Source organism: Molossus molossus, unplaced genomic scaffold, assembly GCF_014108415.1.
Source record: "Molossus molossus isolate mMolMol1 unplaced genomic scaffold, mMolMol1.p scaffold_m16_p_12, whole genome shotgun sequence".
In the NCBI taxonomy this organism is placed as follows: Eukaryota; Metazoa; Chordata; class Mammalia; order Chiroptera; family Molossidae; genus Molossus; species Molossus molossus.
In genome coordinates, this window is record NW_023425347.1 from 30,784,887 (window position 1) to 30,803,117 (window position 18,231).

General features: G+C 38.1%; 1 protein-coding gene across 1 annotated transcript in view; it reads left to right on the forward strand.

The window, feature by feature from the left end:
• The window catches only part of DIPK1A (divergent protein kinase domain 1A), a 107,797-nt gene that overhangs the window by 72,000 nt on the left and 17,566 nt on the right, over nucleotides 1-18,231 (forward strand). Inside the window, exon 2 of the mRNA XM_036255838.1 lies at nucleotides 5,991-6,125. Within this exon, the coding sequence (XP_036111731.1) occupies nucleotides 5,991-6,125 (135 nt within the window). The remainder of the gene's footprint in view (nucleotides 1-5,990; nucleotides 6,126-18,231) is intronic.

The following is an 18,231-nucleotide window of genomic DNA, read 5'->3' on the forward strand; positions in this document are numbered from 1 at the left end:
AACTTCCATGTAGGGAGTATTGAGGGGTAAAATAAATGGGAGTTTGTGCTTTATGTGTTTATGAAATATATTGACTATGAAATAGATAAGTAAAAGTCTTAAATGGTGAAATTTTAATGTGTTTATCTCGTTATGCCTATTTTTGAAACAATGTAAAATTATTTAACAAAATCAAAGGTTTTCAGATTTGCTTTGAAATCAAAGTTATCACAATGAGATAAAATGACAGAGTGGAATTGATAAAGAAAGTGTGTTTGTTTCATTATTTATACCTTTTCCATCTCCAGTGATTTTTTTTTTTTCATTTATCTTCAGATATAGAGTGGGAGGGGAAAAAGAGAGAGAGAGAAACATTGATGTGAGAAACATCGAGTGGTTGCCACCTACATGACCCCAACCAGGACTGGGAACAAACTGCAACCAGGGTACGTGCCCTTAGCAGGAATCAAACCCGGGTCTCTCTGGACCGCAGGCCGACACTCTAACCACTGAGCCAAACCAGCCAGGGATCCAGTAACTTTTTAAATGTATAAGATATTCTACTCATTTACTCTAGTTATAAAGAACTGCTTTTAATTGTTATTTTCAGACAGATGTCATATTTTTATAATTAGCAGTAGTTTATGCTTTAAAGACTAAAATAAAATGATAGTGTCATATAAGTTTGATTCTTTCAACCCATAATTTTTGTTTTTATTTTGTCATGTAACCATAATGCAAGGGCCAGATAATTCTTTGTTGTTGTTGGGGGAAGGGAGACTTTGCTCTGCACTGTAGGATGTTTGGCAGCATCTCTTTCCTGTACCTACAAGATTTCCAGTAGCACTTCCCAGTTATGAAACAAACATTACCTCCAGACATTGCCAGGAGTTCCTTAGGAGACAAAATGGACTCCGGTTGAGAATCACTGCCACAGTATATTTCTAAAAATCTTATCATGCTTTTCAGGATCATAATTTGGAATAAATAAATGTACCATTAGTACCTAGGCACAAAATCAGCAGAATAGAAATGCTGCTAGGCAGTATTTTGGATAGTTCAATAGTTCAACATAAGTAAAAACGTCAGAAACAATAACTACATTTCTTAATCAAAGACTAGGTTGTCTAGGTAATTGCTACAAAACAGACCACTGGAAACATTTTAGTGAGTACCATACAGGGCAATAAAATTAGTTAATAGCTACATATGTCATTTATGGCTGTTTATCTTCAATCATTATTTTAAATATGAAGTATCAGGATCTATAGATATTAGAGGATACATGAAGGTCTTTGTACCATTTTGTGTTACACAAAAATCAGTTATTTTCCATGGCATGCTGGAAATGTGTTTCACTCTTTTTGTCATTATGTCTACAACCGGTGATGCCCAGTGCCCTGCTGGGAGTGACATTAGTCTAACTTCCTCTCCGAAATGTTTGGCATTCTGTATCATAACGAGCACTCGGCGGGCAAGCCAGTTCACAGGATGTTTTTCAGTTTAAACATATACCAGAGGAAAATTTTAAATGGAGCTATTTGAATTATAAAGAAAAGCAAAATTATTTCAATTTATTAAATTGGGTATGCAGGAGGGAGAAATATACAAGTCTTAGCTTCAACATCTATTAAGCTTACTAAGCGTTAGAAAGCATTTTATAGGCCCTGGCCGGTTTGGCTCAGCGGTTAGAGCGTCGGCCTGCGGTCCTGAGAGACCCGGGTTCGGTTCCCGCTAAGGGCATGTACCTTGGTTGCAGTTTGTCCCCGGCCCTGGTTGGTTGTGCGGGTGGCAGCCACTCGATGTGTTCCTTTCACGTCGATGTTTCTCTCTGTTCCTCTCTCTCCCTCCCACTCTACCTGAACAAAAAATGGAAAAAAATGTCCTCGGGTGAGGATAAAAAAAAAAAAAAGAAAGCATTTTATAGTAGTTTAACTGAACATTTGTACAAAAACCTAAATAAGAATTATTGATGGAGAATCTAAAGGGCAGTTGACATCACTGGTGTCTAGAAGAAGGAAAAATAAGACCAAATCTTGAATACTGGCGGAGAAACCTACTCACCAGTAGGGTCTGTGTTGTTTTCCTTTACTCCATGACTTATTCCTACTGTGGAGCAAGTCAGGAAAAGGAAAGAAGAAAATAGTGTCAGGTTTTCCCTGATTGTTTTACTGAATGAATTAAAATTAATCTTGTTTTAAAACCCTGTTTCGCCCCACCCGGTTTGGTTCAGCCGTTAGAGTGTCAGCCTGTGGTCCAGAGAGACCCGGGTTCAGTTCCTGCTAAGGGCACATACCTTGGTTGCAGTTTGTCCCCAGCCCTGGTTGGGTCCTGCAGGTGGCAACCACTTGATGAGTCCCTTTCACATGGATGTTTCTCTCTCTCTCTCTTCCTCCCACTCTGTCTGAACAAAAAAAAGGAAAAATGTCCTCAGGTGAGGTTAAAAAAAAACAAATAAAACCCTGCTTAAAAAAAAAAAAAAAATCATGTAAAATATTAACAATATAAGATTGGACTTCTAAAAGTAAAATTATGCCATGCTATAGCCCTTCAAGTTACACTTTTAACTGTTTGAAGGGTACTTGTATGGTAGATTTATTATGTGTTCATCCCTTACTGGAGATGTATTGAAAGTGCCTAAGGCAGTACCTGGTACATTGTAGACAGTCAATAAATAGTTGATGAATGGATGAATGTGTGTGAAGGTAGTGTCCTGGTGTGGCAGTATGTCTTATTGTACAATATAAAGATTTTTAAATCAATAGCGAAAAACATATACAAAAGAAAGCATGTACCCATCACCCAACTAGAACAATAACTCATGTCCAATCTTGTTTCAACCACACTACCCATTCTTTTCTCTTCCCACATTACTTTGAATCAAATTTCCGATATATCAGTTCTTTGATAAATATTTCAATATATGTCTCTAAAATATTAGGCCTCTTTTCTTTAAACATTACCACAGATTCTTGTCATACCTAAAATATTAAAATAATCCCTTAATATCATCAATTATCCTGTCAGTCTTCAAATTTTTTTGTCTTTATTGATTTTAGAGAAAGAGGAAGGGAGAGGGAGAGAGAGAGATAGAAACATCCATGAGAGAGAACATCGATTGGCCTTCTCCTGCATTGCATGCCCCCCACTGGGGATTGAGCCAACAACCTGGGCATGTGCTCTGACCTGGAATCGAACTGATGACTTCTTGATGCATGGGTTGATGCTCAACCACTGAGCCACACAGGCTGGGCCAAATTTTAAATTTTTAATCCCCTCCCCCCCACACACACATATTTTCATTTGAATCAGGACTCAGAAAGATGTACATATTGCGATTGTTTGATTTTTTTCTTAAATATTTTTTAATCTTCAGTTTTTCCTATCCTCTTTTTATTTCCCTCCTTATAATTTATTTCTTGAAGAAACTGGGTTGTTCTTTGCAGCATTTCCCAGGCTGGAGTTTGCTGATTGTATCCTCTTAGTGTCACTTACTTAAGTTTCACTTATGTTCCTCTGTCTCCTGTATTTCCTGTAAACTAGTATTGGAGCTAAAGGCTTGATCAGATTCAGATTCAGTTTTCTTCTTGGCAAGTTCAAAAAAGAAGGTAGTGACTGAATCATAATGACAGCATTATTGGCTTTTTGCTTAGTGCCTTGCATATTGATTTAGCTAACATTTGTTGAGTATTTTTTATGTACCTAGAAATACTCTTATATTCTATAGGTATTATGTCATTTAATCATATTTAAGCCTCATAATACTATTACATATCCATTTCTATCTGATTACCAGACCTCTAATTAGGACCAAAAATCTTAAATGTCTTTCAAACAATCCCCTTGGTATATACCCCATTGTCGTTTATGTGATTTTAATTTGGAATTGTCTGAATTTTCTTTTTACTGGATTCATTTAGAGTGTACAAAAATACCTTGCATTAAAAGGCATTTTAATAAAGTTAAAATAATAAAGCTTAATGACTGGTTATTTGACTGTGAATTTGTTGTACTTAAGCTTTTTGGTAATGGGATTCACCATCTGTTAACCTAACAAAGACTGATATCTAAACCATAAAAAGGGCCAACTGAATTCAGTATTTCCTGAGTCTCTTTTTTCTTTGCACTCATTGTCTTCTGCAGGTGCACTTTTATGTCTCTTTCATCTCTTTCTGCTTTCATTGTATGCTCACAGTACTCACAGTATCCTACTATTGCCCAGTGTGAGAAACTGGCTTGTGATTTTAAAAGCAAAACTCGCTTTTTGTTATTTATTTACATACCTTTATTCTGCTCAGTTCTCCCCATAGTCCTAAATTCTGCTTTTTATAAAGCCACTGGGGCTCCAGACTCAAAAAGAAATGTCAAATTATCTTGACCAACTGACACTTCAAGATTAAACTGATAGGTGGTTTGGTGACCCCAAGAAGGACTATACCTGCCAAAAAGGACTCCTTGTGGTTAACAGGGTCCACATTTATAATGGAAGTACAGCAACCATTGGTTATAGAGGCCTCTCAACCACACTGCCTATCACTGAGTTTTGGCTGCCTTAGTAAAGAAGTTCCTGGAATCAAATTTTGACCAATAGAATGAGACCTGCCCTATCCAATTGGAGCAGCACATCTCTGTCCTCGTTTGCATCTTTATTGACCAATCAGAGCACCTCTATAACAATGAGGACTCAAGATTTCAAGCAATCAGAACAGTGCTATTTGAGCCAATCAAACTGCAAATTTGGATTTCTTATTTGCATAAAAAAGGGCCAACCCAGGATCAGGGCAAGCACATTCTCTGTATAAGCCAGCCTCTCCTTTGTGGAGGGGGGCATGTATTTTAGATTTCCACTAGTTGCTGTGTTTCCCTGGTTTGCAAACTGTTTACCTAAATAAAGTTTCTCCTTTTACTGCACCCCAGATGGGGCATTTATTGGAATTAGATTGGTGGCAGCAATCTTTTGTTGACAGGTTGCTGGAGAAAGGGTACCAACCCGGACAAGTTGCAATTAAATATCAGAGTACTGGGAGCAAAACGATGCAAAGAGGATCCTATTATACAACTTTATAAGCTGACATGCAAGGAATAATGTACGCTTTTTAAAAAATCCTCCCCCAAGGATATTTTTCCATTTATCTTCAGATAGAGTGGGAGGGAGGGAGAGAGAGAAACATACACACACACACATCGATGTGAGAGAGACACATCAATTTGTTGCCTCCTGCACGATTCCAACCAGGGCTGGGGACCGAATCACAACTGAGGTCTGTGCCATTGACTGGAATCGAACCCTTGACTCTTTGGTCTGTAGTGATTAGGCAGATGCTCTAACCACTGGCCAGGGAGTAATCTATTCTTTATATGTCTTAACCTTTCTTCTCCAATCATTTCTCTTTTAATAGTTGTAACATTCCCAATTTTCCAGAATATTGATTAGGTGCAGTATTTGATTGGTTAAATAGAAGGAACTTAAGGCCTTGGGGAATACAATAGGGAAATAGAAGAGAATTTCTTATTCTGGTTGTACATCACTATGAGGCATTGGACAACTAGCCAAATTCATTGTTCTTATTTTTTAAAAAACACAATTATTTTTCTCATGATTATCCATAAAGAACGTTAAGATTCTTATTTGAAACAATCTTCTATAAGTTTGTAATAAATAGGAATTGTGTCTCCCTTTACCTGATCTTACAGGGTGCCCTGGGTAGCATGATGCCGTGCTCATGCTTAATAAGTAGCTTTCAATGCTTGGTATTTGAAAAGTTATACATTTTAAAGGGTATTTTGTTCCCCTTTTCATTGGCAAGACCAAGGAGCTTCCTCTTCTAAGACCAGTACTGTTTGAACACAGAGAAAGTACACTTTGTTCTAGGAGATTTGCCATATCAAAGCCTAGAATATATATTGAGTTCTTCCAAGAAGTCGGGAGGGGGGGCGGTAATCATGGTCTAGGACAGTGAATGCTGACTTGGTGCTGAATGAATGATTGTTATGTGCTCTTTTACTCACAGGCTCGCTTCTCATATGTGCGGATGAAATACCTTTTCTTTTCCTGGTTGGCGGTTTTTGTTGGAAGCTGGATTATTTATGTGCAGTACTCTACCTATACAGAACTGTGCAGAGGAAAGGACTGTAAGAAGATAATAGTAAGTGTTTTCTATTTCCTGAGCCTAACCGGCCAGGGCTGAGTGGTTACTCTTAACCCAGGCCATTGGTGCTAGGTGCATGCATGTAGCAGGGGACAAGACATCCTGACCTTACAGATTTATAGGAGGGGCCCTGGCTGGTGTGGCTCAGTTGGTTGGGTGTCATCCTGTGCACTGAAAGGTCGCCTGTTCGGTTCTGGGCTCGATTCCCAGTAGGGGGCATGCAGGAGACAACCGATCAATTATGCTGTCACATCAATGTTTCTCTCTCTCTCCCTTTCCCTTCCTCTTCCTCTGTGTCTAAAAATAAAAAATAAAAATCTTAAAAAACACTAATAGGAGGAAAGAAAATGAATAATTATAGTAAGGTAAGATAAATATTACAATAGCAGGTGTTATAGGAACATAAAACAGAGAGATCCGAACTTTCTAAAATTCTAAGAAAATAAAAATCAATTTAACTCTAGGTACTCTATCAGTCAAGATTTTAAAAAAATTATTCCTCAGGAGTATTACAGCTTCTTAACTAGTCAAGGGAGGAATTACGACTATAAGAAGTATAAGAAGCAGTGGAGGCCTTGCCGGGTAGTTCAGTTGGTTAGAGCATGGTCCCAATATGCCAAAGTTGTGGTTTGATTCTCGGTCAGGGCACACACAAGAATCAACCATTGAATGCATAAGTGGATGGAACAACAGATTGATGTCTCTCTCTCTCAAATCAATCAATCAATTTTTTTTTTTTAAGCAGGGGGCCCTGGCCTGTTTGGCTAAGAGGTTAGAGTGCTGGCCCGTGAACCAGTGAGTCTTGGCTTTGATTCCGGCCAAGGGCATGTACCTTGGTTGCGGTTCATCCTTGGCCCTGGTCAGGGTTGTGAGGGAGGCAACCAGTCAATGTGTCCCTTTCATGTCGATTTTTCTCTCTATCCCTTTCTCTCCCTCTCTCTTCCTCCCATTCTATCTAAAGATAAATAGAAAAATATCCTCAGGTGAAGATTAAAAAATAAATGAAATAAAATAAAAACAGGGGAACTTGGCTAAGTGTGGCTCAGTAGATTGAATATCAGCCTATGGACTGAGAGGTCCTGGTTTGATTCCTGGTCAGGGCATGTGCTTGGGTTGTGGGCTTGATCCCCAGTAGGGGGCGTGCAGGAGGTAGCCGATCAATGTATTTCTTTCACATCAATGTTTCTATCTCTTTCTTTCTTCCTCTCTCTAAAAAAGTCAATCAAAACAAACAAACACACACACACCTCCTTAACTACTTTAAAGAAAGAAAGAAAGAAAAAAAAGCAGAGGAATTAATTAGCAAAGAAAAGTCCCAAATCAGGGTTCAAAGATATCAATTTTATGTTTATTCCAATTGATCATTCCAGATCCTTGAGGAATTTTAACATAGGAAGAACCTCTGGGGTTAGGCAATGTACTGGGTACTTCACATGGTCATTAATACTTAACATAAAACTATGAAAGCCCTCTCCCAAGCCCATTTTACAAATAAAGAAATGTGACTCAGAGGGAGAAGAATTTGCCTGTGATGGTGGAGCCAGAATTTGATCCTAATTCTGTTTCTGCATAAAGCTCATATTCTTTCTGCTATACTATGTCAGGCAAGACTGGTAAAGAGAGTTCAAGTTTAATAAAGCCAACAAAACCCTACAAAACTCACCTTCAATGAAGAAGAAAGAAGCAGAAGTTATATTATCAACTATAAAAACATATACATAACCAAAACCATATGAAATTTTTATTTCCCTTCTTTAGGCCACCTTTCTCAAACTAGGTGCCTGGGGGTGCATTACAAGGTATTTCATGGGTAGAATATTTCCATCAGATATATTTGAAAATGGAGGGTTAAACAAAGGTAAATAGCTGACTTTACTGAGGACTTCTCATGATCTTTAATATACTTATGTACATTGTGCATCTCTAGAAAAAAGCAAATATACTTGATTAGGAAAAAAATCCATCCCCACCACAACCCTCTCAGGAAGACCTAGTAACATCATCTGGTGATGTTAGAACTACTGTTCTAACAAATTGAGCCAAAATGAAATAAATATGTTTTTATCTCTACATTAATACAATAACCTTCAAAATGTAAGGCATATGTTGGTACAGGTTGTTGTGAGTAAAGTACCTCATTATTCTTCCTTAATTTTATTTTAATTGATAAGGAACAGAAGCAGAATATAATTGTAGCATAATTTAATGTTTATCTTACTAAAAGTTGAAAATGATGAAAAGTTGTCTGAGCCTGAAACATCTTTTTTTCTAGGGCTGCTCTAAAAAAAATAATAATAATCTCTCTGCATTTGGGAATTATGTTTTTAAAATTTACCCAAACTGGTAGTACTAAGATCAGTAGTACTAAGACAGTACAAATATTTTATAGGAATTATTTGGTTAGAACTGAGAAGCAAGCAGAAAAAAAATTTTTATTGATTTTTAGAGAAAGAGAGATAGAAACGGATGAGAGAGAACATCGACTGGCTGCTTCCTGCATGCCCCCCACTGGGGATCAGGCCCACAACATGGGCATGTGCCCTCACCGGGAATCGAACCGGGGACCTCTTTGGTGCATGGGTCAACGCTCAACCACTGAGCCACACCGGCCAGGCAGCCCTCTAGGGATTTTAACTGAGATCTTGGGAATTCATTGGGGTTCCTCCCTCTGGCAGGTTCATAACTCTAGTCTGTATCTTGTGAGACTGCCAAAACGTCTGCTCTGCTTTTCAAAGACTTTCCAATGAGGTTTTTAGCCTCCCATTCTGTAAAGCCTCAGGATTTGGCAAATATCCCAACAGGATAACTAGCTGTATGCTTGGGGCTCCCTTAGTTTCCTGTAAAAACTCGCTGGTTTTTTATCCCCAGCAGCAGCTCTGATTCTCAGACCTCTGCCCATGCCCAGTATCAGCAGAATCCCCCAGGGAAAAAGAGGCTATGAGTCAGCTCACCTCTCTGAGGTTCTTTTAGCTTACCTTTACCCCTAGGGTTCAGCTCTTCAGGGTCTCAGCCCAAAGCATGGTGTGACAAGTGTGCCAAGACCCACCCTTAGTAGGGACTGAACTAGATTTTTATCTGCCATAATATGACATAATATGACCTGTATTTCAGGTCATACATCTGAGGGCAATTGCAGTCACAAAACTAGGCTCATCTCTCTCGAATCTCATCCTCTCCCAGATCTTGATCAAGTAATATCTTGTTAGCTCCTAGAAGCAAATATATATGCTTCTAAAAATCATATATATATATATATATATATATATACACACACACACACGCACACACACACATATATACACACTTTAAAATATTTTTTCTGCTTGCTTCTTAGTTCTAATCAAATAATTCCTATGTATTATTAGTGCTGTTTTAGTACTACTGATCTTAGTACTAGCAGTTTTGGTAAGTTTTAAGAACATAATTCTCAAATGCAGAGAAACTACTTTTTTTTAAACCATTCTTATGGAAAAGATACACTTTAGGCTCAGAAAACATTTCCATTATTTGCAAGTTTTAGTAAAATAAGCATTAAATTATGCTAGAATTATGTTCTGTTTCCATTTCTTATCCATTAAAGTGAAATTAAAGTCTCCTGAGGATCACTGCTACTCTCTCATTCATAATTTTGCCTCCAAGCTGAGATCATTGTTTAGGAGTTAGGGATAACAGGTGATCAACAGTGTGATAAATAGTTTACCTGTGTTTAAAAATCATAGTCTGTCTCAGCTTACATAGCTTTCTTATTCTCCATTTATCTGTCTCTGTCTGTTTTCCTCTCCATATGGGTGTCAGGGGTCACATCTATTGTAGTGAAGATCATAAGCATTGGAATAAAAGATGTTCAGGTTTGAGTTCTACCTTTGCCATTCATTAGCTGTATAAGCTTGGGAAAGTTATTTAGCTTCTGTAAAATGAGGATTAATAATACGATGTGTCTCATCAAATGGTTGTGAGGATAAAATGAGTTCATGTATTAAAAGGTTAATAATATTGCATTGTATATTTGAAAGTTGCCAAGAGAGTAGATTTAAAAGTTATTACAAGAAAAGAAACTTGTAACTATGCATGGTCATGGATGTTAACTAGACTTATTGTGGTGATTATTTCACAATATAGATGGTCCCCAACTTATGATGGTTCAACCTAAGATTGTTCGACATTATGATTATGAAAGCAATGCCATCATAAATTATGAGATATTCAACACTTAAACTGGCTTTTTGTTAGATGATTTTTCCCAACTGTAGGCTAATAGAAGTGTTCTGAGTACGTTTAAGGTAGGCTAGGCTAAGCTATAATCTATAAAGTTCTGTAGGTTAGGTGTATTAAATGCATTTTTGATTTAATGATATTTTCCATTTACAATAGGTTTATCAGGATGTAACCCCATCGTAAGTTGAGGAGCATCTGTATATACAAATATCAAATTATTATGTGGTACACCTGAAACTAATATAATGCTATATGTCAATTTTATCTCAAAATTTTTTTTTTTTAAAGAAAGAGAGGTTTATTACAAGGAATTGGCTTACCCAATTGTGGGGGCTAGCTAGGCGAGTCCAAAATCTGTAGGATAGTTTGTCAGGAAGGGCATCTGGAACTTCCGGGCATGGGCTGAAATGGATCCACAGATAGCATCTCTTCTTCATTGGGGAAGCCTCAGCAATTCCCATAAGGCACTTCATCTAATTGAATAAAGCCCACCCAGTCTACCAGAACAATATCTCTTAAAGTCCATTGATTTTGGCCCTCGCCGGTTTTGCTCAGCGGTTAGAGCATGGGCCTGCGGTCCAGAGAGACCCGGGTTTGGTTCCCGCTGGGGGCACGTATCTTGGTTGTGGTTTGTCACTGGCCCTGGTTGGGTCGTGCGGGTGGCAGCCACTTGATGTGTCCCTTTCACGTTGATGTTTCTCTCTCTCTCTCTCTTCCTCTCTCCCCTTCCCACTCTATCTGAACAGAAAATGGAAAAATGTCCTCGGGTGAGGATAAAAAAAAAAAGTCCATTGATTATGGACTTTAATCACATCTACAAAATACTTTCACAGCAACACCTAGACTATTGTTTGCTTCCTTAACTGGGGACTATAAGGTAACCAAGTTGACACATCTAATGACCATCAATCAGGTTAAAATTATTCAGTTTGTACTACAAAGTTTTATAGAAAGAAGGCTTCAGCGATCAGAGGGATCACTGTGGGTAGAATAGTAGAGAAAGGCTTCATAGAGGAGGTAGAACTTCTGCTGGGCCTTATAGAATGGCAGGAATTTGGAAAGGCACTGGGGAGCATCTTGCAGCTTGTCTTAGCATTTTTATCCTGAAGAGCAAGATGCTGACTAACGTTAGATCTGAGAATTCCCAGAACCATGCATTGGTAAGCATTGACCTGCAGCCTTGACTGTTGGGTCTTTTGGCTGCTTGTAAATTAATATATTTTCCTTCTTTCTCCTTTTATTGTAAATTTAAAAAGCAAATTTAGAATGTTGAACAAATCAGGTATGTATCTCATATAAATTACAAACTCTTGTGTATTAGTCTCTTTTAGTACTCAACATGGGAAATCACTACAGAATATTGCTATAATTTCGCTGAGATGTTTTCTCTAACCAGTGGTTAGTTTTTGTTAAAACATGTTGCAAGGTTAATGGGACTCTTAATTTATCTAAGTTTCTAGGAAGCTAGGAGCCAAAACTGGGATTTATTTTGCACTTTGTAAATTGGCAATTTGAATTCAGGTTTCTTGTTTTCAGTTTTTAATAAAAGTATGATTAAACTTTCCACTGTCCTATTCATTACGTAGAACTTGATTCTAGTGAAATGCATAATAGGCTTTTAAAACTTCCGAGAAGGGAAGTGGGGCGGGACACCCTGGAAAGCCCAGGTTCCCCAGTGGAGGTTGTCTGGAGTAAGAGCTGTGCTCTGCTCTTTGTTTGGAGGCAGCTCTCTGAAGCCGGGAGCGACCAGGTTAACTCATTAACTAGCCCTAATGAGATGTGCTTGAAAGGATCCGTTTTTTTCCAGTTGTGCTTCTCTCTCTCTTTTTTTAAAAAAACCAACCTAATTATGATGTTATATAACTCATTGTACCGTACCTTCTCTCTGATCATGGATATCTCTAATTCCCTCATTATTTCAGCAAGTCCTTTTTAGAGCCTAATCATAAAGAAATTTTTCACAGTTTGACTGTAGTTTGCTTGGTTCTTTAAAAAAGAAAAAAAGGTGAGGCGGGGAGAGAAATTTTCCTTTTATACATTTTTCAGGACAACATTGTTTAAATTTAATATTGATATTTCTGGCACGTTCCTCTATGATCCAGAGTGAGGTTCTACCTGGGTACTAATGAGGAACCACTGTGTCATTCTGCGGAACCTTTGTAACTGTTATACAAGCAAATGCTTTAAAATTGAAGCATTAGCCCTGGCTGGTTTGGCTTAGCAGTTAGAGCAGCCACCCTGGGACCAAAGCAAAGGGTTAAGGGTTCAGTTCTCGTCAAGGGCATGTACCTGGGTTGCAGGTTCAATTCCGGGCCTGGTCAAGGGCACATATCTAGGTTGTAGGTTCAATCCCCAGCCTGATCTGGGTCATGCTGGAGGGAACCAATCCATGTGTTTCTCTCTTATTAATGCTTCTATCTCTCTCTCCCTCTCCCTTCCCCTCTCTAAGATCAATAAAAACATATTTAAAAAGAAGAAGAAGCCCTGGCCGGTTTCGCTCAGTGGTTGGAGCATCGGCCTGCGGACCAGAGAGTCCTGGGTTCGGTTCCTGCTAGGGGCACGTACCAAAAGAAAATTGAAGCATTAAAAGATGAAAGAGCTTCTAAATTTTATTACAGTCTCTTTTAAGATTTAATTTCTAGAGATGATGGTTTGTTGCTTTAAACAACTAGCTTAACATATACTAAATTTAATATATTTGGAACCAATAGCAATATATAACTAATGATTCATTTAGCTTTGCATCTGCTTAGCATCAATTATTATTTGACTCCAAAGGTTCATTTTTGTTCCATTATCTGATATTTAAAAAATATATGGAACCAATCCACTTGGAACATACTGTTTTTAAAATATAAGCTTAATTTTTCTCCTTGGAAGAAAAGTATAGTCTTCCTTTGTGCCAACTTGAGTTAGGTTACCAAGCTTTGTAAATTTATAGAAAAATATTTACTAAACAAGTTTATTTTAAATCTCAACAACCATAAGCTTTATTCTAAGGATAATTTTACTGGTTAAATTATAATAGCATTTCTGATGGCCTTCGTGTATTATGCTGTGCTCCTATGTCATGTGATCCTGAGACAAGTGGTATCATTGTAATCATTCGCATCATTCCTGAGAAGCAATAAAGAGACTAAGGGTGAAAACCAGTCTAGAAGACACAAGCTGGTAATAAAACACCCTGTCATTTTAGTTCTGTGCTTACTAACACCGTGCAAGAACCTGGAGGTACAGAATAAGACATGTCCCCACCCTGAAGATGTTTACAGAGTAGTAGAGGATATGGACAAATAAACAAGCAGCACATGACTGAGACTGGAAGAAGTGTTGCTGGATTTATCAAACAACAGAAAACAAAAAACAGGATCTTGGCTATTGTAAATAATGCTGCAGTGAATGTGAGGGGCATATATCTTTTTGAGTTAGTGTTTTTATTTTCTTTGGATAAATACCCACACGTGGAATTACTGGATCATATGGTAGTTCTATTTAATTTCTTGAGGAATGTCCATACTGTTTTCCATAGTGCATCTTCATCATTTTTAAAGGTACATCATTTTAAGTATACTCACATTGGGTGCAACCAGTCTCCATAGCTTCTTCATCTTGCAAAACTGAAACTCTAAACCCGTTAAACAACTTACATTTCCCCCTCCCCGCCAGGACCTAGCATCCACCCTTCTATGATAATGGCAGCCACTGAAAATGTTTGATATAGGTAAGTATTAATAATCCAACACAACCAAATTACTAGGTTATAAGGAAAATGATTTCTGGTACACAGATAGGCATTTATTCAGCATATACTTATTTATAAGCAGTCACACAGCATTGCATATAATCAGTCTGTAAACTCACTGAAGTTCTAACTTGGCCATTTTAGGAGCTCTGTCAGCTTGCGTGAAAGATTTGCTCAAGGCAGAACAATGATACTCCAGAGGCCAGCGTGTTACCCTTGTAATCAAGAACATCAGGGAACTAGAAATTCTGATGACGTTTCTCAAAAGGTCATCTCTTTGCCCAGCTGCATTGATATCATCTGTCAACCGGCTACAAATGCAAATTTTCAGCCCCACCTAAAACCTAATGGCTTAGAAACCCTGAGACTGATTGATGTTCAGCTGTCTATACGTCAGGGAGAGAGAAACATTGATCAGCTGACTTCTACACACCCCCTACCAAGGATCAAGCCTGCAACTTGGGCAGATGCCCTGACTGGGAATTGAACTGGCAACTTTTCAGTGCATGAGATGATGCCCAACCAAGCCACATTGGCTGGGACCAGCTGTCTGTGTTTTAACAAGACCTCCAGGAGATCTGAAGCTTCCTGAAGTTTGAGAACCTCTGTTATAAAATGATTAGCTCTGGGTACCTCCCTAAAGATAAAGGTTATAGCTTCAACTGGTTCTTATACCTTTTTTGGGAAAAGGTAGGGAATATCTCATATTTTAGCCAATCCATGTACTATTTTAAATATTTTTAATTGCACCGATAGCCTTTTCTACCATTCACCATGATCTTTAACAGGCCACAAATTTCACCAATAATTTGCTAATTAACAGATCTTAGAAATGAATCGATCTCGACCAAGATATGGAGCACAGGTTTCCTTATTACCAAATTAGAACTCTAGCTGAGCACCTGTACATTACTGTAGTCCTGATTAGGTTATTTGAGGCACCTGGACTATAAATGTACCTGTACACACACCACCACCGCTGCCGCTGCCACCACACTGTGTATGCTAAAGAATTTTAAAATAAATTAGAGACATTATAACAGAAGGTAAGGAAAGAGTGGAGAGAGAGAGAGAGAATGTATGTAGAGGGAGAGGAAAAGAGAAAGTGATGATCCCTGTTAATGGCTGAGAAAAAGAAGTCAGGAAAGATGGAAAAAATGTGAAGTTGAAAATACAGTGAAAGTGCAGAGAATGGTGACGATTTTACGTAGATGATATAGGGCATGGGAGATGATGCTGACTAAAGACTTGGAGAATTTTCAGGCATAAGAATGCAACTCTGCTGTGTTTTTCTAAGTAAGGAGGAATAGATGACTGCCTCAAATATATTATGACAACACAAATTTTAGAAAATTATTTAAAACCTAGTACTGTGCATCTGTTCATTGTCATTGCTCCAGTGGTACAATTTTCATCATTCATGAAAATTAGTCCTTCAGTTTAGACGGGTTTGGTAAAATTTAGCCAAAGGGCTCCATCTTCTGGTACTACAAGGTATGTGCAAGCAAAGGAGGCTGTAGAGTAAAATCGTAGTAGTAAAAAAAATCTTAAGGACAAATAACCCTTTGACATTTCCTGCTGAGTTTCCTATTGGAAAGTTGAACATTCTTTATAATCTCTGTGTCTTTTTAGTTAGAAGATCAGATTACTGACAGTGATGATAGTGGTGTATACCTGTCTGAAAAACAAAACAGAGTGTGGCTAGCCATCCCTTTTATACAAATATGAGGGAAATTTGCTTTTGGTTCGGAATGGAAGCCTCAAGTTGAAGAGCCTGTTTTTTGTGACGGCCTCTTTGATGCAGGGTTGGCTCGAGGCCTTTGCTCAGAACAAGAATGTGGTTCTTGTAGCTGGAGGTCACTTGTTTTCACTGCTTAAGGTTTACTAATAAGGTATTGGTTTGTTCTTTTTTGTTTATTTTCAATTTTATGGAAAAGTATTAATTTTATCCTCGGTAAAGTTTTAAAATCAAAATTACTATGTGGTTATGGTGGCTATTTAATAAACATTTACCAGACATTTAAATACCAAACTGTGCTGGAAGGGAAGGGGAAGTTCAAAGGTGAATATGACAGTGTCTCTGCCATCAGTTCATCTTACTTTCTACCAGGGAAGATAGCATGAACATGCATGATGTCAGACTTGGGAATGTAAGGAAAGAAGGGAGGAAGAATATTGGCTCAAGAAGGAAATACGCAGCCTTAAGATTATTCACTGGAAGATGGATATTGTGGAAAGGGTCACGTTTATCTCTGGACCTGGGCAGAGTTATGGATAAAGTGTTCCTCAGGATGCAAGAGCCACAGATCAGGAAAGTTAAGGGGGTAACTATATTAGTCATATCCCAGAAGTTGTTCATAATAAAATGTGTCATTTCTGGATGAAAACCCAGAATGCACTTCATTCATTCATCCATTCAGCAAAGCTTTCTTGTTTTAAAAAATATGTTTTTATTATTATTATTGTGAGAGGAAGGGAGAAGGAGAGAGAGATGTAAACATCGATGAGAGAGAACATTGACTGGCCGCCTCCTGTGTGTCCCCCACTGGGGATCAGGCCCACCACTTGGGCGTGTGTCCTGGCTGAAAATCGAACCAGCGACCTCTTGGAGCATGGGTCTGTGCTCAACCTCTGATCCACACTGGCTGGACAGCAAGGCTTTTTATATGCATTTGATTATGTCAGATATTTGTGTCAAGTCCTAAGGAAACAAAGATGAAAGTCCTGGCCCTACTTGGAGTTGCTTGCATAGAGGGAATTAGTGACCAGATCCCCTTTGTAGGAGCACTGGGGATGGGCGTCTGCTCCAACCATTGTTAAGCCTGCTCTACACGGTCCTCTCCTAGATAAATAACTTTGGTGCTTTTACCTCCGGGTTGAAAGCTCATGCTCTGGAGGCAGACTATCTGGGTCAGTCAGATTACAGCACCACCACTAACCTGCTCTTAACCTCTCTTGCCTCAGTTTCTTTATCAGTAAAATAGAGATAATGGTAATAATATCTCTTTCATAGGGAGCTGTAAAGATTAAAGAGATATACATGAGAAGTTCTTAGAACAGTGATGACATATAGAAAACAATATGACAAATACTCATGTACCTACCATCTACTAACAAATCTTAACTTTTCACCATATTTGCTTCATTCTTAAAAAGAAAAGAGCCCTGGCCGGTTTTGCTCAGCGGTTAGAGCATCAGCCTGCGGTCCAGAGAGACCCGGGTTCGGTTCCCGCTAAGGGCATGTACCTTGGTTGCAGTTTGTCCCCGACCCTGGTTGGTCATGCGGGTGGCAGCCACTCCATGTGTCTCTTTCACGTCGATGTTTCTCTCTCTCTCTCTCTCTCTTCCTCTCTCTCTCCCACTCTATCTGTGCAAAAAATGGAAAAATGTCCTTGGGTGAGGATAAAAAAATAATAATAATAATAAATAAATAAATAAAAAGAAAAGAAAAAATCATTGCAGTGCAGTTGAAGCTCTTTTTATCTTGCCTGATATCTACTTCCTCCTCCCCGGGTAACCACCACCTTGAATTTGGTGTGAGTCCTTGCCATCACCTTGATAACTTCACTGAGTGTGTATGGGCATATGAATAACATAGCATTGCTTTGCATGTTCCTAAACTTTAATAAATGGTACTAAACTGCACATATTCTGCAACTTTTTCCAATTGAAATTGTTTTCAACAGTTTTTCTTTGGATACGTATAAGCCAAATTCTTTCATTTTAATTACTGTATAATTATTTTATTGTATGAATATACCACAATTTATTGAGTCATTTGCTTGATGGATATTTATGTTGTTACCTATTTTTCACTCTTACGGAAATCCTGTATCGCACCCTGAGGTCCTCCTAGACTGTACCTTGACCTAATATTTTTTGTTACTGATTCAATTTTGAAATATGTTTATTAGTCTTATTCAGATTTTCTGTTTCTTCTTGCATCATTTTCATCATTTATATTTTTCTATTTCAAATGTATTGCCATAGAGCTGTTTGTATTATTCACTGTCACTACCCTTTCTTCTTTAGTCATCTTTATTGTGCCTCCTCTTTTTCTCATGATCAGTCTTGCTAAAGGGTTAGCTCTTTTGATAAAGTTATCAAAGAACTGGTTTTTGGTATTTTTTCCCATTAATTTATTTT